The 23116-nt window shown below is 38.5% G+C and overlaps 1 protein-coding gene and 1 non-coding gene across 3 annotated transcripts in view; one reads left to right on the top strand and one right to left on the bottom strand.

Moving 5' to 3' along the window:
- The window catches only part of SPATA7 (spermatogenesis associated 7), a 38892-nt gene extending 15776 nt beyond the window's left edge, over nucleotides 1-23116 (top strand). For both annotated transcript variants that reach the window (XM_043919907.1, XM_043919906.1), the window contains 8 exons: nucleotides 672-799; nucleotides 10616-11085; nucleotides 13630-13696; nucleotides 15355-15470; nucleotides 17499-17552; nucleotides 19091-19168; nucleotides 22099-22156; nucleotides 22410-23116. In XM_043919907.1, the coding sequence (XP_043775842.1) occupies nucleotides 672-799; nucleotides 10616-11085; nucleotides 13630-13696; nucleotides 15355-15470; nucleotides 17499-17552; nucleotides 19091-19168; nucleotides 22099-22156; nucleotides 22410-22970 (1532 nt within the window). In that variant the 3' untranslated portion in view covers nucleotides 22971-23116. The remainder of the gene's footprint in view (nucleotides 1-671; nucleotides 800-10615; nucleotides 11086-13629; nucleotides 13697-15354; nucleotides 15471-17498; nucleotides 17553-19090; nucleotides 19169-22098; nucleotides 22157-22409) is intronic.
- LOC122706058 lies at nucleotides 10265-10370 on the bottom strand. The gene has a single exon (XR_006344308.1). It is a non-coding gene; the product is annotated as a small nucleolar RNA U13 (small nucleolar RNA).

Raw genomic sequence — 23116 nt, 5'->3', positions numbered from 1 at the left:
TAGCTGTGATGCGCAGGCTTAGTTGCTCTGTGGTGGAATCCTCCCGGCCCGGGGCTCGAATCCATGTCCCCTATACTGGCAGGTCAGTCGTTATCCACGGTGCCACCAAGAAGGTCCCTCGCCTTCTTTTTAATTCTGAAACTGGACTAGCTTTCATTTTGCTGTTTTCAGTCTTTGAAAATGACTCAGTACCTGACTTAAAGCACACTAAAATGTGAAACCACTTTTTTGGTTTGTATTTTCAAACGAATAGCAGTTAAGAAAAATGGAAGTCAGTTATCCTAATTAAAAATAATATTTTAAAATTTAATGTCATTTTTTGTCATATAAAACTTAAATTTTTATAGCATATGATAGTATTGACAATAATATTTCATTTGTAGGGGAGTGTATGAGTTAATTCAAACTCTGCATTTCTAATCTTTGTGTCTCTATATCTGCTAGCAGTTGTTCCCTTGAGCCCTTAGGCTTAATCAGTTTGTCATATCTTGTTTGTGCTCTTTAAATAGTTAATCCATTTGAAGTTTCAGAAAACCATGTGGATTTTTATTTACGTATCAGTAGTATAAACATTTTTAGCAAGGAAAAAAGTACTCTCTCTTAGTCTTCAATCATCAAAAAATTAATTTTCCTGTTTTACTCTGTATTTCAAAAGAATTTTTTCCCCTCAGATGCAGACCAACAACGAAGAGAGAAACTCAAAAAGGAATTAGCAAGGTGTGGAAGGGAGTTGAAATTTACTAAGACTACAGTGCATTCTAAAAGTCATTCCAAATCATTACCTAACACTCTACAAAAGGTAAGATAGTATTTTTACCTTTTCAAAGTAAATGTTTCTAAGATACTTCATTGATGGTACAACCTGAGTTTTTTATAATGTTTACTATAGGTCAGAATTGGTAACCTTTCCTGTAAACAAATAGTAAATATTTTAGGCTTTCCAGGCTACACAGTATCTGTTGCAACTGTTGTGCCCCTAGAAAGCAGCCGTGGACAGTACTGAAATGAATGGATGTTGCTTTGTTCAGTAAACCTTTATTAGCAGAAAAAGATGGTGGGCCAGATTTGATCTGTAGGGGGTATAGTTTGCTGACCACTGCTTTAGGTTTTTTGTGATACCCTTTATCATCTGATTAAGGAAGCTCTTTTCAGTTCCTCACTGCTTAGAGAATTTTCTTCCTTTCTCATGAATATATGTTAATTTTATCAGATGCTTTTTCTGCATTTTTTGAAATGATGGTACAGTTTTTCTTTTAATGTATTTCAAATATAGTGAATTAAAATTGAGTTTCTAATGTTAAATCAGTTTTGCATCCCTAGTATAAATATAGCTTTGTCATGATACATTACCTTTTTTAACACATTGCTAAATATAGTTGCTAACATTTTGTTTAGGATTTTAGCATCTGTGTCCATTGTTGATATTGACCTGTCATTTTCCCTTTTTCTACTATGTCAGGTTTTGCTGGCCTCCTAAAATAAACTGGGTGCTACTTCCTCTTTTTCCATGCTCTAGAGTAGTTTATGTAAGTTTGTAATTATTTGTTCCTTGAATTTGATGGATTCCAACATTAAAATTATTTGGGCCTAGAGTTTTCTTTGTGAGATTTTTGACTGATTCAATTTTTGAAATCATTATAGAACTATTTTCATAAGTTGTACATATGGAGAAAGTTGTCCATTTCATCTAACTTTTCAAATTCTTGGCATAGTCTTGCTCATAATCTCTTAAATCATAGCATAATCTCTCTTGAATATGTATTATTTCTTGGTATCTTAATATTGTCTATTTTTGCCTTCTTTCTTCCTTTCTTTATTATTCTCACCAGAGATTTGTTAGTATTATTAATCTTTTTAAGGGCATATTTTTTACTCTGTTGATCCTTTGATAATTTGCTTTCTAGTTTAGTAATGTAAATGCTTATCCTTATTCTCCTCTTTTGGCTTTCGTTGAGTTTATGTTGGAGTATTTTTTCTGCATTTGTTTAGCTTATTTTCAGCCTCACTTCTTTTATAGTATGAACATTTTAAGGCTATGTATTTTTCTCCGAGTACTCCTTTAGCTGCATTCCTCAAGTTTTGATATGTGGTATTTTTATTGCAGTTTAATTCAAAGTATTTTATAGTTTCCATTATAATTTTTTCTTTAACTCGTTGTCTTTTAGAAGTATTCCTTAATCTCTATGTCTGTTTTTTCTCCTGGTTTTCTCTTTGCTACAGATTGCTAGCCTAATTATATGTTGATCAGGGAACATCCGTGTGATACTCATTTCTTGAAATCTGTTGAGACTTGTTTTATGTCCCAATAGGTGGAGAGTTTTTTTTTAATGCACTATCATTGTGTGTTTGAAAAGAAAATATGTTTTATAGCTCTATGAAGTGTTTAATATATAGTGTATTCATTAGATTAAGTTTTATATACTTTAGATGTTCAAATCTTATTGATTTTTTGTCTGATTAGTCTGTTATGATTATGTATTTAGGTATTTCTCAAAAAATTAGCACTAGCAATTTTTGTTTTATATATTTTCAGTCTGTATAATTACATTCAGACAGACCTGTTCTTGTTTAGTTGCTAAGTCGTGTCGGACTCTCTTGCAAAACCATGGACTGTAGCCCAGCAGGCTCATTCCCTCCATGGGATTTCCCAGGCAAGAGTACTAGCGCAGGTTGCCATTTCCTTATCCAGGGTATCTTCCCAACCCAGGGATCGAACCCACGTCTCCTGCATCGGCAGGCAGGTTCTGTGCCACTGAGCCGCCAGGGGAGCCTGCATAGAGACTTGATGATATATTTTCTTGGTGAATCAGACCTGTTGCCACTATGCTTTGCATTTCTTTACCTTGATGCTTTTAATGTTAATATTGAAGTGTTTTCTGATAGTAATATGGTTAAACTAGCCTTCATTTCATTGGTATTCCTTTGTATATCTTTCTCCATTTTTTAATCCTAATAGCTTAGGTGGGTCAGATTATTCACTGATAATTTTTGTTCTTTAAAGTGATGCGCTTCATATATTTTTATTTCTTCCTTCTTATTGTGTTGTGTACTTTCTGTTTGACCCATAGTAGTAGGCAGAATTCTGAGCCCCACAGTGACGCCTACCTTTAAACTATCCCCTCCTCTTGCATGTAGGCAAGCCCTGTAACTTGCTTCTAACCCATGGCATGTGGCAGAGGTGATGGGCTATTACATCCATAGTTGTTAATGGCAAAGTGAAGCGAATTTCCCCCTGTGGCCGAGAGAAAGAGGAAATAGGTCTGGGAGTAATTTCTGTAGTGGTTGCTGTTCCCCTCTCCTAGCCGTGTCAAAGAAACAAGAGAAAGGCACTCTTTCCGCTCCTCCCTGAGAGCTTTTGGTGTGGTTCCTAGAGGAAAAGGCTTGCGAGCAGGTACAGACTCCCCAAGTCTAGAGGCTTCATACACCTACACTAGTCTACACTCAGTCTTAGCAGTTAGCTGAAGACGTCTAGCGTAATCTTACCAGCTTGTGTGCCCTTCAGCAGCTTCCGTCGCAGATACGCACTTGCTCTGGTCCTGCTTCTCCCTGCGGGCGCCTACTCACCCTGGAGTTCAGGCTAGTTGTTTGCTCTGTGACCTTGTTTCTCTCATCAGTTCAAGAAAAATCATTAATTTGCAAGGTGTCCAGCTTTTTTCTTGTTGAAACAGTGAGAGCTATGTTTTACCATTTCTCAGCTGAAACTGGAAAGCTTTGTGTGTATGGGGCGGTCTCTTTAAACTTTTTAATTTTGAAGATTTTAGCATCTGTAAAGACAGTGGTGTAATGAACCCACATGTTCTTGTCCCCCAAGTGCAGCCGTGATCAGTTCAGGGCCAGACTTACTTCACATATAGCCTCATTCACTGCCTCCCTCCCAGATTATTTTGATGCAAATGCCAGATATGTATATTTTTTTATCCATAAATATTTCTATATGTATCTGAAAGACCACCATACCATTATTGTGCCTTTAAATTAATAATTCCTTAATATCATCAAATATCCACTGTTCGGATTTCCCTATTGTCTCTTTCTTTTTAGTTTGTTAGAATTGGCATCTAAGTAATTTCAACTAATTGATAGATTTCTTTTCATCTCTCTTCCTCTCATCTTGTTATCCCACTGCAGTTTAGGTGTTGGGAAAAACCGAGTCATTTGTCTTGGTTTACGGTTTCTGTGGACCATCTGGGTATTGCAGATTTAGGCTGCAGTCTTGTGTGGAAGCAGCGTATGATTTCAGTGTTGAGATGGGCAAGTTTGCTTGCACGTCACTGCTTGGGGTGTAGCTGTTGAGAGGATCCCAGCTTTGTGAGCATAGTCTCCTAGGCGGTCTGCATGAGGCCCTGGGCTTTGTTTCCTGTCCCCTAGTAACAGCATCGCCGTGGGAAAAGCCACTGTCACAGCTGCCCTTCCCAGGTACCAAGTGCGTTTTTTAACTCCAGCTCTTGGCATTGTACATGAGGGTGTGACATGTCAGCAGGCAGGGGGAGTGAGTAAGAGCACTTGTAAATTAGTAGTGAACCTGGGTCCTTTTTACGTGAGGAGTGTGGATCAGAGACCAGTTCTTAGTTGGGAAGTTATGTCATCATACTGACTCATTTTGTGACAGTTTGCGGTATGGGGAGGGCTTCCCTAGGGCTCAAATAGTAAAGAATCTGCCTGCAATGCAGGAAGCCCAGGTTCAGTCCCTGGGTTGGGAAGATGCCCTGGAGAAAGGCATGGCTACCCACTCCAGGGTTCTTGCCTGGAGAATCCCATGGACGGAGGAGCCTGGCGGGCTGCAAAGAGTTGGACATGACTGAGCGACTTTCACTCATTGCAGTGTGGGGAAGAAATGATTAAGACATGGTACATAAGACAGCAGAAGGAGCACAAGGAATGTAAAGTAGAATCCCCAGGACTTGGTGACTGACTCGATGAAAAGCAAGAGGCAGGAATTACAGAGTTCCCAGGTTTCTGGTTTGGGCAACGGGGAGGATGGTGATCATTCACTGAAAGAATAACAGGGCAAAGTGCAGGGGTTTTTTTTGGGGGGGGCAGGTAGGGGAGGCAAGTAATATAAAGTATGAGTTTACTTGTTTGGACCTGCTTGATTTGAGATGCCTTTGGAACATCTAATATATTCAGTAGAGAGTTGTTCAGAAGTATCTGTCAAGAAAGAGGTGTGGGCTGAAAACAGATTTGGGAGTCATCAGGAAAGCTGTAACTACGGTGAAGAGCCCCCAGGGCTGCTACACGGACAAAAAGGGCCAGAGATAGAGCTGCTTCCTTTAGAGTAAGCCTGCTCTACCCTGTACTGTCTGGGAGGATGTGCATCAGTATTTAATCGTGTGTATTTTCAGACTATTTTTAAACTGAAAATTTTAAGTGCATTTCTATTATCTAGCATTTTGAATATCAACTGATAATTATATTTTGAGGTAAGAATGGGACTTGTTGAAAACAAAATATATAATTAAGTCTGTAAATGTAGGACTTTTTCATTCATTTTTCCTTTAGTCATTATAACCCTATAACTTTTTTTCCTCTAAAAAGTTTATTATTCTTTTATATAGGAATATTTTTTACTCCATTTAGACTTCATAGTAATTTGCAGTTCACTTACATTTTTATAAAACTTGATAAATGTTTAGGTTTACATTTAAATTAAAATTTACATTTAAATTAAAATTATCATTTGAGGCATAATATTTTGATAATTGGATGGGTTTTATGGGTAACAGATGCCTGTGGTTATAATCTGCATTTACTGAAAAGTTTCCTACAATTAAAAAGAAAGTGGTAACTTTAGCCTGTGGACACTAGCTGTTTATATACATGAGATCAAGTAATCAAAAACCTTTTCTTTAATTTCCCACACTCTTAATATGGGCTACTTTTTTCCTCTCATATCTTGACTCACACGCTGCACCTCAGACACTTCAGTCTGCACCCTGTACCCTACACACAGATGTTCACCATTCATTCACATCCCTGGTGTAGCACATACTATGTGCTGCTAAGATTAGTTGAATATATGAATGTGATTATGTTCTTAAATAAATGTATTTTAAAAGGACTATGAAACAACAAAAATGAGAAGCTCTTGGTTTGTCTTATAAAGTACAATTTGAAGCCTTTTGCAAAATAAGTGTAATCAAATTTTTAAATAAATTGTACCCATCCTGTTCCACACTTGAATTGGTTCCTTAACTGTTTTAAAACTGTTTTACAGTTGGAAAATGTCTGTATACCATTTTTTCTGACATTATCCCTGAAAAAGATTGTTTTAATAGTTGTTCTGTGATTATAAAATTGGATAGGTATTCTTGACATAAAAACATGTTTCTGTAAACTTTCAATGATTATCACTTTATATAAATTCTTAAATCACAGAAACAGTTTATAACAAATTGCAGTAAACTAGAAAGTGACAGTGGTCAGATTATCACCAGAATTTTTTCCCATTGACATAAAATTTATGAGTCCTTTTCTGATTTTAGAACTTTACAGTGATTTGCTATTTTAATTTCGGTGAATTTACCAGTGTGTTGCACATTTTCTGTGAAAATTATATCCGAGCTTTCTGCTATTCACAGCTAAAAATTATATAACCTGAAAAAAGCAGATTGATAATAGATTTTACACTGTGTTCTACTGGTTTCCAAGCAAAGACAAGGAAGGATACGTGGTAGGGATTATAAGATATAAAGATACAGAAAGTTTCATGCCTTCAGTTGATTCAAGAGCAATTTTCCCAGCCCATTTCAGGCAGATGAGAGTACATTTCTATCTTTAAAGACTTCAGTGTTTCATTTTGTTTATTAAATAGCCATTACTGATAAGAATTTTCTTATAGACAGTCTGATGCTTTATGCATCTCTGCCTGCTATGATCTCAGTTTGTACTGTTCCCCAAGTGTAAATAATTCCTGTGATTATTATTTAATAGCCCTAAAAGACTTTTCAGATCGAACTGTAAATTGCTTTCCAGGGATTCAGACTCCTCTGATATGTAAGCTGCAGTGTGAACCTAGTTTGGTAACACTTTTTACAACTACATATTAAAGTCATTAACTAAATACTGCCCTAGTAACTCACAATTTAACGCCAGAATACTTTGTTGCTTTGAGTCATTTTGCCTTGTATTTGGATAGAATTAGAAAGCACTTGGAAAGGAAATAGATAGATTTGCCCTATTTTAGGCTGTAATCACAATATCCAGTTATCTGCAGTTTCTTCATGAGGCAGATCAATACTTGAGTTAGCTGACTTGTTCACTACCATGAAAGGAGTTGAAATCAGTTTAAGATTCCTGGAGGTATGAAAAATGAGTCTGTAAAATAGTATGATACAGTGGGACGGGTTCACATCTGTGAGACCCTGCATCTTGGTTTCTTCATCTGTGAAGCAGAGGTAATAATTGTACCACCACCCAGAAGTTGATGCAGTGATTAAAGGAGTTGTATATGTAAATTAACTGGAACAGAACCTTGCACATGGTTTGTACTCCATCCATAGTAGTAAGTGATGGAAATTATTACTCCTCTTACTTCTGCTCACGAGCAGTAACAGCGTCTTGTGCATTGAAAGCTCTCAGCTCCTCCTCATTCAGCGTCTCTTCCTCTTACTTTCCTCCTCTCGAGCTTGTAGGACAGATACAACTGGGTAAATCCTAGCCTTTTTCACCTCAGTTTAACCTCCATGTAACTTCCCCTGTACCATTTAATGAAGTGTCTCAGAATCTGTTAAAGGTGCACAGGCATCCATACAGTCTGGAATTATAGACAAGATTTCTTGGGCATTTTGTCTGAAAAAGAATAAAATATTACCAATACTCTTAAGCCTTATGAATCCACAGTAGAAATAGTTCTTCCAAAGTTAAAGCATACATATATACAATGTAATACTGCTGAGCCATAAAAAATGAAATAATGCCATTTGCAGCAACAAAGATGGAGTGAGAAGTAAGTCAGAAAGAGAAAGACAAATACCATCAGTTCAGTTCAGTTCAGTCGTGTCCAACTTTTTGGGACCCCATGGACTGAAGTACGCCAGGCTTCCCTGTCCCTCACCAACTCTCGCAGCATGCTCGAATTCATGTCCATCGAGTAGGTGATGCCATCCAACCATCTCGTCCTCTGTCGTCCCCTTCTCCTGCCTTCAATCTTTCCCAACACCAGGGTCTTTTATAGTAAGTCAGTTCTTCACATCAGGTGGCCAAAGTATTGGAGTTTCAGCTTCAGCATGAGTCTTTCCAAAGAATAATCAGGACTGGTTTCCTTTAGGATTGACTGGTTGGATCTCCGTGCAGTCCAGTGGACTCTCAAGAGTCTTCTCCAACACCACAGTTTAAAAGCATCAATTCTTCGGTGCTCAGCTTTCTTTATAGTCCAACTCTCACATCCGTACATGACTACTGGAAAAACCACAGCTTTGACTAGACAGACCTTTGTTGGCAAAGTAATGTCTCTGCCTTTTTAATATGCTGTCTGGGTTGGTCATAGCTTTTCTTCCAAGGAACAGGTGTTTTTTAATTTCATGGCTGCAGTCACCATCTGCAGTGATTTTGGAGCCCAAGAAAAGAAAGTCACTCACTGTTTGCATCGTTTTCCCATCTATTTGCCATGAAGTGATGGGACGGGATGCCATGATCTTAGTTGTTGTGTTTTTAAACCAGCTGCTTCACTCTCCTCTTTCAGTTTCATCGAGAGGCTCTTTAGTTCTTCTTCGCTTTCTGCCATAAGGTTGGTGTCATCTGCATATCTGAGGTTATTGATATTTCTCTCGGCAGTCGTGATTCCACCTTGGGCTTCCTCCAGCCCAGCCTGGCATTTCTCATGATGTACTCTGCATGTAAGTTAAATAAGCAGGGTGACAATATACAGCCTTGACGTACTCCTTTCCCTTTTTGGAACCAGTCTGTTGTTCCATGTCCAGTTCTAACTGTTGCTTCTTGACCTGCATATAGATTTCTCAGGAGGCAGGTCAGGTGGTCTGGTATTCCCATCTCTTTTAAGAATTTCCCACAGTCTGTTGTGATCCACACAAAGGCTTTGGCTTAGTAGTAGAGTAGATGCTTCTCTGGAACTCTCTTGCTTTTTTGATGATCCAACAGATGTTGGCAGTTTGATCTCTGGTTCCTTTGCCTTTTCTAAATCCAGCTTGAACATCTGGAAGTTCTCGACTCACATACTGTTGAAGCCTGGCTTGGAGAATTTTGAGCATTAGTTTGCTAGGGTGTGAGATGAGTGCAATTGTGCAGTAATCTGAATATTCTTTGGCATTGTCTTTCTTTGGGATTGGAATGAAAACTGACCTTTTCCAGTCCTCTGGGCACTGCTGAGTTTTCCAGATTTGCTGGCATATTGAGTGCAGCACTTTCACAGCATCATCTTTTAGGATTTTGAATACCATAAGATATCACTTACATGTGGAATCTAAAATATGGTACAAATGAACCTGTCTGTGAAACAGAAACGAGACTCACAGACGTAAAGAATAGACGTGTGGTTCCCAAGGCGGAGGGCAGGTAGGGGAGAGATGAACTCGGACTTTGGGGTGAGCAGATAGAAGCTGTTCCATACAGAATGAATAAACAACAGTGTCTACTGTATCGGGGGAGGGAACTATACTCACTATCCTGTGATAAACCATCATGGAAAAGAATATAAAAAAGCATGTGTGTATAGCCGAGTCAGTTGCTATACATCAGAAATTAACTCAACATTGTGAATCAACTCTAGTTCAATTAAAAAATGTTTTGTTAAGTTAAACCAGAAAGAAGTAAAAGCAGGCCAAAATGCCTTCCCTTTCAAAGCTTTGCCCCCTCATGGGAAGTTGAGAAAGAAACGTGTATGAACTTTTTCTGGCATAAATCTTTCTTATTTGTGTTTAAAATATCCGTTACTTGAACCAGAGCTCCATACATTGTGAGAAGTACCTTTTCATCAAAGCGTTTAAGTCACAGAGGAGCTGCTGGCACTGAAGACGACCCTGACGACAAGGCAGGGAGGGGCAGATGTTGCCTCCAGCTGTGGTTGAGAGGGTTAGTGCTCAGAGTTGATTTAGAAACTCAGGTAAAACTGAGGAGAGGGCCGCAGAGGCTGAGACGGTTGGACTAACCTGATGGACGTGAGTTTGAGTGGAGAGGGGAGCCAGGCGTGCTGCAGTCCATGGGGTCACAGAGTCGGACACGACTGAGCGACTGAAGAACCGCCGCCTCAGGACGCGAGTTCGAGTCCACAAATGTTGGTAACCACTTTTTTTTTTTTTTTTTTTTTACACGTCAGACAGGTAATGTGCCGATGTCGTAACAAGGTTTGTGAGGGAGGCACATGTCACGCAACAGCGTGAACACCCAATCATCATGCTCATGAACTACAAAAGGATTGGTAACCACTTTTTAGTTTCAGAAAGAAAATGATTGCTGTTACTTAGGTTTAGAATGATATTTTTATATATAAATAATTTAAAAAATGAATATAATAACTTCATGTACGAATTTTCAGGAATATAGGCATTATATTTGCAGGATGTAGCCCTGAGGCTCTACATTTTTTGATGTGTAATCAGGAGATCCCCAATTATCTGAATTTGTAAATGTGATTGATCACTGTTAAACCAAATGTTCTTAGCCTTCAGGAGAACCACAGAATGAAAACGGCTTATTAATCGAAGAAGTGAATGAATTTCCATCTTTTACACAGTCACCAGTAACTTCTTCCGAGAGACTAAGTCTACCTAAGTCTCAGAAGGTCCTCACGAATTGTACTGAGAAGAACTCTAGTGGCTCCATGTCCAGCATGGATTACGCTGCCTCGGGGTCCAAGAAACCATCCTCTGGAACCTCCTACGGCAGAGGGCCCAGGGGCACATTCCCTGGTTCCCAGAAGTTTCAGTTAGTAATTTCAAAAGCACCCAATGGGGACCTTTTGGACAAACATTCTGAACACTTTTCTAATAGACATTTGCCATTCACCCCACGCACTTTAAAAACAGAAGCCAAATCTTTCCTGTCACAGTATCGATATTATACACCTGCCAAAAGAAAAAAGAATTGTACAGATCGGCGGATAGAAGCTGAAACTCAGACTGAATTAAGCAGGTATCACACAGTAACCTATAGTAGATCCTTTAAGATGTGGTAGAAATTAAATAATGTTCCTTATGTTTTACCATGTACCTGCTGTGCCAGGCTCCATGATTAATGTAACGTGTCCTTCTGCATGAATCATTAGAACTATCAAGAGTAATTGTTAAAAAAGATAAATAGCTATTAAACTTGTCAAGCTCTTTATAAACATGAATGTTATGTATTTTAATTTATTGTTTCAGACGTGGTACTAAAACTTTTGTGTGTTTTTAAATATGCTTCCAGGGAATCCCTAAAATATGTCATCAAACAGCATTTGTGTAAATATGTTCATTGATTTATGTTAGAAATGGCAAAACAGTGGACTACCTGAGGGGAGAAAAAGCCGTTGTCTAACTGCCCCTGTGTCCCCTTGCCTGCCGGCACTCAGCAGCAGGTCCTCAGGTGTAATGTAGACAATTGGGATAATTTCGGGAAATTAACTATAATTTGCCTCGGTAATATTTTCATATACAGTAGTACCTGGCACACAATGAATATTCATTAAAAGTTGCCAAATGATTAAAGAAAGAAGCGAATCTTGTTAAGTGTTGAGTGTCAGCAGATTGTGATTGTTTTTCCTAGTGTTATATAAATGAATACTTGTTTGGTACTAGGTTTTAATTATTTTTAAAAGTAAAAAACAATTTATGACTAGTAACTTTTTATCTGGGTAAATACAAGAAATATAGCAAGATCAGTCTGTATACATTTAAAGATTAAGAAATTAAATCTAATGGTAGAATTTTCAAGTGAAGAGGAGATGATGAAAGCAAATGTTAGGTTGCTACCAAAGTAATTGTGGTTTCAGACCTTGAATTTTAAATCATCATAACTAGGCTCACACACATCTTTATAGATCAAAATAGAAACCGTTGCAATCAACACATTTTTGCCAATGAGAAATAAGTTTGTTTATTCCTATAGCCTAAAAATCCATGCCTCAGGATTCAGTGACCTCCTGGAACACATTTTCTGCCTCCTGCTGGCTGTGGAAGATTTTTCCTTGCGAAAAGTTGTCAGGTTGCTTAAAGAAGTGGTAGTCAGTTGGCAAGAGGTCAGATGAACATGGCGACTGAGGCAGAACTTTGCAGCCCGATTCATTCAACTTTTGAAGCGTGGGTTGTGCAACGTGCAGTTGGGCGTTGTCCCAGAGAAGAACTGCAGGTGTTGCAGTTTTCCGTGCAGTTCATTGATTTGCTGAGCATACTTCTTAGATGTAAATGTTTTCGCCAGGACTCAGAAAGCTGAGGTGGATCAGACCGCAGCAGACCCCCAGATGGTGATCATGATGTTTTTTTGGTGCAAATTTGGCTTTGGGAAATGCTTTGGAGCTTCTTCTCTGTCCAGCCACTGAGCTGGTCATCTCTGGTTGTTACATAAAATCCACTTTTTGTTGCACGTCACAGTCCGATTGAGAAATGGCTCACTGTTGTTGTGTAGAATAAGAGAAGATGACGTGTCAAAATGATGTTTTTGATTTGCAGTCAGCTTAGCACGCACCCACTCAAGCTTTTTCACCTTTCTAACTTGCTTCAAATGCTGAACAGCCAGAGAATGGTCAGCACTGAGTTCTTCAGCAACTTCTCGAGTAGTTGTAAGAGGATCAGCTTCAGTGGTGGCTCCTAGCTGGACACTGTCAGCTTCCGCCGGCCGCCACTACACTGCTCACCCTCAAGGCTCTGTCTCCTTTGCAGGACTTCCTGAATCACCACACTCCACATGCGCTATCAGCTCCTGGGCCACGCGCGTTGCTGATGCTTCACATGCGCTATCAGCTCCTGGGCCACGCGCGTTGCTGATGCTTCACATGCGCTATCAGCTCCTGGGCCACGCGCGTTGCTGATGTTCCACATGCGTTATCAGCTCCTGGGCCACGCGCGTTGCTGATGTTGTGAGCCATCTCCACTGCTTTACAACACATTTTGAACTTGAATAAGAAAATCACTCAAATTTACTTTTTTGTCCAACATCACTTCCATAGTGTACATATAAAATAAATAGCAAGTAAAAGTCACAGGCAAAAAAACATAAAGCAAAGTATGTACACTAAAAGGATGTGTAACAACCACATTTATTTAAGAATGTATTCTAGTATCAAATGGCAAATCTCAACAATGCAAAAACTGAAATTACTTTTGTACCAACCTACTATATTGGGTAGCTAATATATTGGGTTGGCCAAAAGGTTCATTCAAGTTTTCCTGTCTTAGAGAAAAACCTGAATGAACTTTTTGGCCAACCCAATAACATACTTTTCTGATTATGTTTTTGACAGCTTTTTCAAGATAATAGTTTCCATTTCCCTAGCTCCCTTCTATCCAACTGAAATCTAGCTGCTATTTGAAAAAAAGGAACAAGAGGCATATATGATCCAAACCATATCTATTTCCCAGTTGTATCATTAGAAATCTCTCTCATGTTTGAAGTTTTTTTTTTTTCCCTAGATAGTAAAGCTTGTTTTCACAGTGTTTGTATCTTGAAGGTTTAACAATAATTTCTTTTAAAATATTACAGCTTTAAATCTGATTTTGAGACAGTTGAGATCAAGAACACCACAGATTCAGAAATGAACATAAGGCAGGTAATAAAAATGAGACCTCTTTGTGTTACACGTTAGAATTATAGCTGCCTTAATTGAATATATGTAGCTCTTTGGACTGTGAAGAATAATCTCTTGGTGACACTTTTTGCATGTGGTATTAACCAGTATACAGAAGTATTGCCTATTTACAAATGGTTATAGCTCTCCATGAGTGGCCAGATGGATCTTGCCCTTTCTGGTAAGTCATTTGTTGTTAATGTGTTTTCTAGATGGTTGGTTGGCTGGCTGAATGGGTGGATGAATAAAATATCTTAAATTCTTTTTTTTTTTAATACCTTAAATTCTTCTCAAAGATGCAGACTCAGATCACTAAAGGAGCCAGAAAAAATTGTGCAGAAGTTTAGTTTTGATGCCTATTTTCTTTTTTTTTTTTTAAGAATTGCCACTGATAATATATAAAAATAGATGGATGTTATTCTCCTGTGCTTGCTCTTTTTTCTAGATCATAAAAATCTTTTTTAGTGTTTGTATTTTGAATATTTAGCAATCATTTCTTTTAAAATGTTATACAGCTTTAAGTCTGACTTTGAGATAAACTGTTTATTAATCATGCACTTGTTAATCATACACTTGTATCCTAATTTTCAAGTTATTGTTTGTGAAAATGCTTTGTCTATTAAAATCTCAAACAGACTCAGGGATAGAAGAATAAAATATAAGCACACTCAGCTTTTCTCCTTCCTTCTGAAAGTGGGTAGAGGATTGTGGGTTTGCATCTCAGCCATTAATAGCTGTGTGACATAGGGTTCCGCCACTTAAGTCCCAAGGACAGATCAGTCCCTCTGAGAGCTGAGTTACCACATCTAGAAAATTGTACTTTTAATGTTCAGGATCATTGGAAGGAGTAAGTATTGCAGGTAAAATACCTAGTCTGCCCTGGACTCAGTAAATGATGGCTGTGGCTAGCTTGAGATCTAGGAAGAGGGTTACCTCCATAGATAACTAAATAGCCAAAGCAGAAGTTCATTTTTATGACATTGTACTCCAAAGGTTTATCTGTAACCCCGTAAGAAAATGGCATGCTCCCTTACTCTGTAATCAGTACCACCAGCATCTGCTTCAGCATTAGCTGCAGTAGATAGACCAGCATTCAGAAGCACTTCTGACACTGTCAGGCACTACACATAAGTTAGCGTCATAAAGGTCACATCTGATGGGGAAATGCTCGGCACAGTCTGTGGCCCCTCGTCAGGGTTCCGTAAAAGTAGAAGTTTGTTAATACTGTTCAGAGTGCCAGAGCTGCCACTGCTTTTACATGTTGGATAACATTTGAAACAGATGGGCTATTTTGAGTTTCTGAATAATAGGATATTTACTCTCAAGTTAACGTAAAACTTGCAGATTTATTTCATTTTCTCTTTATATATATATGGTATTTAATACCATTTAAAATATTCCTCATTAAAGTATAAGAAATTGTTTTATCTTTAAATAAATTTAAGAAAAAAGTCTTGATTTTATGAAAAATGAATTATAAAGTATCCTTTGTCCTAAAGGCATCAGTTACTTTTTTCTGCTGGGTATCTCCACTCTCTTTCATCAAATATTTTTGGAAATTTGATGCTTTGCTTTAGCTCTTCTTTCGTAATGTATGTTGGGAGCAAAATAAAGATTTGTTCCTCTCATTGCATCTCCAGGCATCTAGTTGTGTGTCCTATGGTACCAAAGGAAGAATAACCCCTTTACCTTTACAAGGGCCTGAGTTACCGTGGGACAAGGTTAAAGACGGTGCCCTCCAGTGTTCCTCGTCAAGGTATTTCAACGCTTTGTATCTAGCCACTTTCCTGTGTAACAGACTTCGAGCAGCATGGGTACTGGTTCATCTACATGCACTCCAGTCTAGTTTGGTGTTATGCAGTTCAGTTTTACTAAGGAAATATTACAAAGTAGGTAGTCACTATAAAAGTTCAGATGGATTCGTTTTGCTAATTCCTCACTAAAGGGAAAGGGGACCCTGGCTTTTGTACTATTTGCCATCACTATTCATCTGAGAAAGAGTTTTCCCCAAGACAGATCCTGCAGCAACGGTGCTCACCAGTTTACACGGCATAGATAGTACTAGAGGACCTTACCACTTGAGGACTCATCATTTGTGATTTGAACACTCATCATATGCTTTGTAGAGGAGGCACTATTTTTTCAAATGATTCATCATGTTTAACAATTATGGAACACGGCCTGTAAATAAAAATGATAGGTTGTAGGTCGTATAGAAGCTTAAAAATGCCTCTGATAGCTTTAACTGTCAAATGCATTTCCAATGTCAGAGTTTGGATATGAGGTGAAGATGGCAGAAGGGAAAAAAGGACTCAGAGATCAAGACTGAGACCTCCTAGAGGCTTCCCTCGTGGAGCAGTGGTAAAGAATCTGCCTGCCAATGCAGGAGACACGGGTTCGATCCCCGGTCCGGGAGGACCCTACTGCCAGGGAGCAGCTAAGCCCGCGTGGAACAGCCGTTGAGCCTGTGCTCTGGAGCGGGAGCCACAGCTCCTGACGCCCGCAGGCCCAGACCCGCGCTCCGCAGCGGGAGAGGCCACTGCCGCGAGAGGCCTGCGTGCTGCCGCTGGGGCAGCCCTCACTCTTGACAACTAGAGCAAAGCCAGAAACTAGGAAGATAATAAATAAATAAAAAGTAGATGGTTTAAAAAAAAAAAAAAAAGACATCCTGTAGCAAACGGGAAACAAATGCACGCAATCCCTCAGGGCCCAGGTCTTCCCTTGGGCCTTTCCTTGGGGACAGCTCACCTGTCAAGGCTCTGTGGGGGCTGGGGGAGAGGAAAGGGGGTTATTGCTAACTGCTCTGCCTAGAAATTCCTGATGCTTCAGCTCTCGTCAGTTGAGCCAGTCTGCAATGAATATAAAGAATGACCTCAGGAAAGCAATAAGTCATCTAGTCAGTCAGTTCAGTCGCTCAGTTGTGTCCGACTCTGCAACCCCATGGACTGCAGCACGCCAGGCCTCCCTGTCCATCACCAGCTCCTGGAGTTTACTCAAATTCATGTCCATCGAGTCAGGGATGCCATCCAACTGTCTCATTCTGTCGTCCTGTTCTCCTGCCCTTAATCTTTCCCAGCATCAGGGTCTTTCCCAGTGAGTCAGTTCTTCACATCAGGTGGCCGAAGTATTGAGGTTTCAGCTTCAGCATCAGTCCTTCCAATGAACACCCAGGACTGATCTCCTTTAGGATGGACTGGTTGGATCTCCTTGCAGTCCAAGGGACTCTTAAGAGTCTTCTCCAACACCACAGTTCAAAAGCATCAATTCTTTGGCGCTCAGCTTTCTTTAAAAGAAGTAAAGTACTATAATTGAATATACCTGTGAATAGAAAGCTTGGAATTAACTAATGATAATATAACTGAATAATAACAGAATTTATCATAATGGCCAGGTTACAGTTTTTTTCCATAGGAAAATATGTTTCCAAATGTTTCCAACATCATTTATATTTTAACCTTATTCAAACTGATTATCCTTTTTACACGATAAGTTTCATAGTACAATTTTTAAAAGGGTTATGAATTTGTAATTAGAAAACTAGTTTAAAACATCTGTCTTTGCTACTTACTAACACATGACCTTAGCAGGTTACTTAGCCTTTCTGCCCCTTGGTGATTTGTTTAGTGAGAACAGTAATATCTTCCCAATATACTTGACAGGGTTATCCTAAAGATTAGATAATGAATGTGACAAGTGCTTTGAAATTCTGAAACCTGTTTATTACTAATGTATTACTATATGCCAATCATTGCTTTGTTCAGATATTCTAATTTTCTCTTTCCAGGGCAGTATGTCAATATTCGCTGCAGCCTCCTTCAGGGAGAAAAGCGTATTCTGAGTAAGATCTCTTTGATTGCCTCATTTTGCTTAGTGGAAATGAAGAATTAAGGCTCACAAATTTTTATTAAATAAGTCAAGATTGAACATGAATTTTTCTTTACAACCAGCTTTGGGGTTTGGTCATATAGTACACACTAAATTTGAGAGAATTATTAATGATTCTTATTAATATTATAATATTATCCAGAAATATCTGAAATAATTGTTAATCACTTCATTTTTATGTCTAATGGAAATTGGTCCCTAGATTAATAATACTTGCTTATTTTTTATAATTAGTACCCATAATTTTTATAAGTAAAAATAATGAAGATGAGTTTTAGAGAAATGCAGCCTTTTGGTAGCTCAGGAAACCGTTCTTGGGCTTTTTTAACCTCACCAGTTTTTTTTTTACAGATGTTATACTTCTGAGTTTGAAAGTTGTTTTAGTTGGACTGCATTTTTTCCGGGAAAGCAATCTGTTTTTATAGAGTTTCATTTGTTCTCAAATTTGCTGCCTGTGACTTGGTTTGAAGGCATAATTTTTATGCGGTAATCTTCTGCTTGGTCTGCTAATTAACTCTTCCCCTTATGTTTACGTAGTCAGTAACTGAAGTAGTTTTAGGCTTCCCTGATGGCTCAGTGGTAAAGAATCCACCTGCCCCAGGAGACATGGTTTCCATCCCTGGGATGGGAAGATCCCCTGGAGAAGGAAATGGCAACCCACTCCAGGATTCCTGCCCGGAGAATGCCATGGACAGAGCATCCTGGTGGGCCACTTGCTATTTACATTTTCTGTCAATTCACTGATTTTTAGCTAATGAAGATCAAACTTGTAATAGTACCCTACTTTTTGTGTAATAGCTACTAAAGTATATAACTCAGAGTATAACAGAGAAATGTACCCAAGTAATTAAAAATTACCACTATATTTCTGTACACAAATTTTTTCTACTAGAATATTTTTCCTTATCTACAAACTTGTCAAGAAAAAAAAATGGTTTTTTCTGCCCAATAAATTTCTCCACCTTGGAACCAGATGCTCTCCTCGGAGCAGGAGAGGATTTCGTCGTCGAGGTTCCTACTTCTCTGGGTGACCTTCCTCTTTCCCTTCTGCCTCACAGAGGGACTCGCGCCTCTATGGCTGGACCTGGTCAGGAGCCCGAGGACGTTTAAAATGCTCGACAGGAACACGACGTGCCCCCACAGGGTCACCCCGAAGTCACCCTCTTGCCCCTTTCCCTGGTTGCTTTCTGTTTTACTTAATCCCTGCTGCTTTTTTACTGCCTGATCAGCGTTGCAGACATCTATGAAATTTTACTCTCTATTAGGGAATACTTTCTCATCTTTAGTATATATCCTTGCATAATTTGAGAAAGTAGACATATGTTTGTTTTATAATGTTCCTCTTGATAATGTGAGATGGAAGTGCGTTTGTAATAGTACAGATATTTCAGTATAGGTACTTTGGCATCTTCTAATTTTCAGCATAAATAAGCAGTAATTTTTTTTTAATAAGTAGTAACTTTTATCCTGTATATCACTTTACCTTCACAGTGAAGAAGAACTGTTGTATCTGAGTTTCATTGAAGATGTAACAGATGAAATTTTGAAACTTGGTTTATTTTCAAACAGGTTAGATTTTTTTAATTGCATTGTGGTCATTGAGCTATACATTAAAAACTTGGTTTGGTGTTAATTTTATTTATTTTCACATATTAGGATATGAAAATTATATTGCTTTCTTAGGGGACCATATTCTTATAATTGATATAAATTATAGAGAACATTTAATTCATACTCTTCCAGGGGATCCCTGGTGGCTCAGATGGTAAAGAATCCGCTTGCACTGTGGGAGACCTGGGTTCGATCCCTGAGTTGGGAAGATCCCCTGGAGGAGGGCATGGCAACCCACTCCAGTCTTCTGGCCTGGAGAATCCCATGGACAGAAGAGCCTGGTGGGCTACCGTCCATGGGGGTCGTAAAGAGTCAGACACAACTGAGCGACTAAGCACAATTCATCCTCTAAGGCAGGCTCACAGGGGAGATAGAGAAGAGAATAGAGATTTTATTCATCTAAATACTGCTATATCCCTTAAATACAAAGAGCAGATTGCCAGAGGTGGGGTGCTGGGCATGGGGGAATGGGGCAAAACGGTCGAAGGGAGTCAGAGGTCCAGACCTGCAGTTACAAACTCATCAGATCATGGGGATATAATGTGCAGCATTGACGACTGTCGTTAACAACACCACAGCGTATATTTGAAAGCTGCTAGAAGAATAGATCTTAAAAGTCCCCGTTACAAGAAAAAAAATTATTCTCTAACCATGTAGTGGTGACAGATGGTCACTAGACTTACTGTGATTATTTTGCAGTATATACAAATAACAAATCATTATGTTGTATTCCTTAATAAAATGTTGTAGGTCAACTATACCTCATTTTCAAAAAAGTTATCACAAAGAGAAAGAAATGGTATCCACATTTGAAAGAAAACCATAAAACTGTTTTTATTCACAGATGATATTATCATACATGTAAAAATCCCAACAGAGAAAAGACAAAAATACTATTATCTTTTAGTTTATAATAGGCTAGCACACTAAATTTTTGCTGCTGCTTTACAAAATTCCATCATCTCTTTTTACTATCTGAAACTGCCATGAAGATCAAAAGCAGGCTTTTTTTGTTATGACTGTTACTAGTAACAGTGAGGACAAGTTTAGGACTAGGTTTGCACACAGCGAGTGAAAGGGGAAGTTTGTAAAACCATCTTGGTACTATATACCTTAAGGAACCTGTTGTCCTGAACCAGCTTGAACTTTATTTAGCTGAAATTCATTTATATAAAACTCTCTGAAATGTGTCAGAAGACACTACTGTATATATGCCACGTGCTTTCCCTGTGATAATAGTATGTCAAGTGCAGACATTTTTAATAAGTTGTTTCTATTTAACAATGTGAATATGCATACCACTGCTGAACCGTAAATTTTAAAATTGGTTAAGATGGTAAATTTTATGTTATATAGTTTTGTTTTTTTTACCACCACCAGAACAAAAACACTGCCTCCAACCATAAATCGAAAAAATAAAAGATTAGAAGCCAAAACAAAGTTGACATGAAAAATACATATTTATGCTCTTAAATTAAAACTCACATTTTTCATTTAAATTATAAGGCTTTTTACTGTCACAATTTTTATAGTAGCACAATAAAATGGAATCAACCTGCATATTGAATAGTAAAGGTTCAGTTGAATAAATCTTAGAATGTTTATAATAGTAAGGTCTGTTCAGATATTTTAAATGATGCTGCAGAAGTGAATTGATTGATATATAAAGATGTTCAAAATAATACAACTGATTAGAAAACAGTATAGATATCAAAACAGTATTATTTAATCCCAGTTTTCATAAAGAAATATGCATGCATAGGAAAGTACCCAGTAAACATCAGTGATAATTGTAAAATATAGAATACAGATTTCTTGGGCTTTTAAAAAATTTCAAAATAATTCAGAACAATTAAATCTAAGATTGTCACATAACTTCATTGATAGTAACAAATGGTAACAAATGAGTAGTTTTCAAAAAAACCAATTGATACACTCCTGTGGTAGCTAGACAAGGCTGGTATAGTTGAAAGAACAACCTGGAGCCAGATACATCTAGGTTAAATTCTCTTAATGGCTTGTGACCTCGGGGGGAGAGGAAATCATCGTCTTAGACATACTGTTCTCTCATCTTTAAAATGGGTTTTCTAATACCTTTCTCTGCCAGTATTGGCTTCCCAGGTGGCGCTAGTGGTTAAGAGCCCACTTGCCAATGCAGGAGACACAAGACGCAAGGGTTCTATCCCTGGGTTAGCAAGACCCCCTGGAGGAGGGCATGGCAACCCACTCCAGTCTTCTTGCCCGGAGAATCCCGTGGACAGAGGAGCCTGGTGGGCTACAGTCCATGGGGTCGCAGAGAGTAGGACATGCATCGGTCATGGTTAGAGATAGAATGATTATTGCGTGTTCAGCACAAATGCCTATTACTTCGTGGTACTTAGTAAGTGATAACTTTAACTTATTATGTCGGTTTACCGTGAGTGGAGTATCTTTTCAAGTATAATTTAGGAAACATTTAAAGTAACGCTTTACAAGAGAGTTTTCTTCAGAGTTTGCTTTTGGAGGATGAGTGTATGTGACAGAGGGGAGGAGGGAAGGCTTTTGGTGTTTGTGTGAGAGAAAAAAGATACAGAGCTCTTTAGTGGGGGGCGGGTTACAACCTCATGTAAAACAGTTTATTTCACAGAAATATAAGTAGTGTGCAGTCTCTCAGAAGAGACACTGACACTGGCATCTGTTAACATAACCTAAACACAGGAGAAGTCATACTAGCTTTCACTTGGAGAGCTTGAGAGAACAGAGAAGGATTATAGTGTGTATCTTTGGAAAGAAAAAAGGAAATCTAAAACGATTTTCCAGCCTTTAGTACTTTAGTTATTGCATGACTCTCTGTATTTAGTCGGTTTTCTGATTTTGAGACCATTAACATTTTTATTTGTCATTTGTAGGTTTCTGGAACGACTGTTTGAGAGACATATAAAACAAAATAAACATCATTTGGAGGAGGTTTGTCTTAACTTCATAAGAAAAATTCTAATATAGAAAGAATTTTCAAGTTTTACCTTACTCTCAGAGAATATGCATTAAAAGCAGGCACTTTTTTCCCTTGCACTTTTTGTGTATGTGGGGAAAGGGGAGATACAGGCAGAATGAGGAAGAACTAGTATTAATCCCGCTGAGGTGAGCAGCACTGCAGCAAAAAGAATTCAGCTTTACTAGCCTAATTAATATAATTATTCTTGTATTTTTTTAATTCCAGGAAAAAATGCGCCAGCTGCTACATGTCTTAAAGGTGGACTTAGGCTGCACGTCCCAGGAAAGCTCAGTAAGGCTAGACGTCATGGATACGTTGCATTTACGTGATGTTGAAAAGGCTGAGAATTCAGAACAAAATGAATATAAAAGTGAACAAGATTTAATCATTCAACAGGAACGTCAGGAATACCAAAAAGCTTTGAATATGTTATTGACTATACCAAAGGAAGAGAATGAGATAGTCTCTTCGAATGAATTTTTCCTCCCGATCTACAAATCAAAGTATTCAGAAGGGGTTATCATTCAACAGGTGAATGAGGAAACAAATCTTGGAACTTCAGCCTGGGATGAGAAAAATGCAAGCATGTCAGACAGCTTACTAGACCAGGAGACCTCCGTGAGCGTCATCGAAGGCGACAGCGACGCTGAGAAGGCCGAGCCGTCCACGGAGCTGTGCTGCCTCAGCACGGAGCTCGTGCCTTCCGCGCAGCTGTGCGGAGTCAAAGACCGTCCGGAGCTGGAAGGACCAACCCTGAGGATCATGGAAATGAGCATTGAGGACTGATCTTGACTGTCTGATCTTCACTAATAAACATCCCAAATGGCCAATCATTCACTATTCCTTTTACTTTTTTTTTACTTTTATATGTTAAGAGTTCTGTATGTCTTCTATGTTGTATAATAAATTACTATAAATTTAGCAGCTTAAAA

Source organism: Cervus elaphus, chromosome 12, assembly GCF_910594005.1.
Source record: "Cervus elaphus chromosome 12, mCerEla1.1, whole genome shotgun sequence".
NCBI classification, from domain to species: domain Eukaryota; kingdom Metazoa; phylum Chordata; class Mammalia; order Artiodactyla; family Cervidae; genus Cervus; species Cervus elaphus.
The sequence above is the reverse complement of the archived record's forward strand: the minus strand, read 5'-3'. Positions and strand labels throughout refer to the sequence as shown.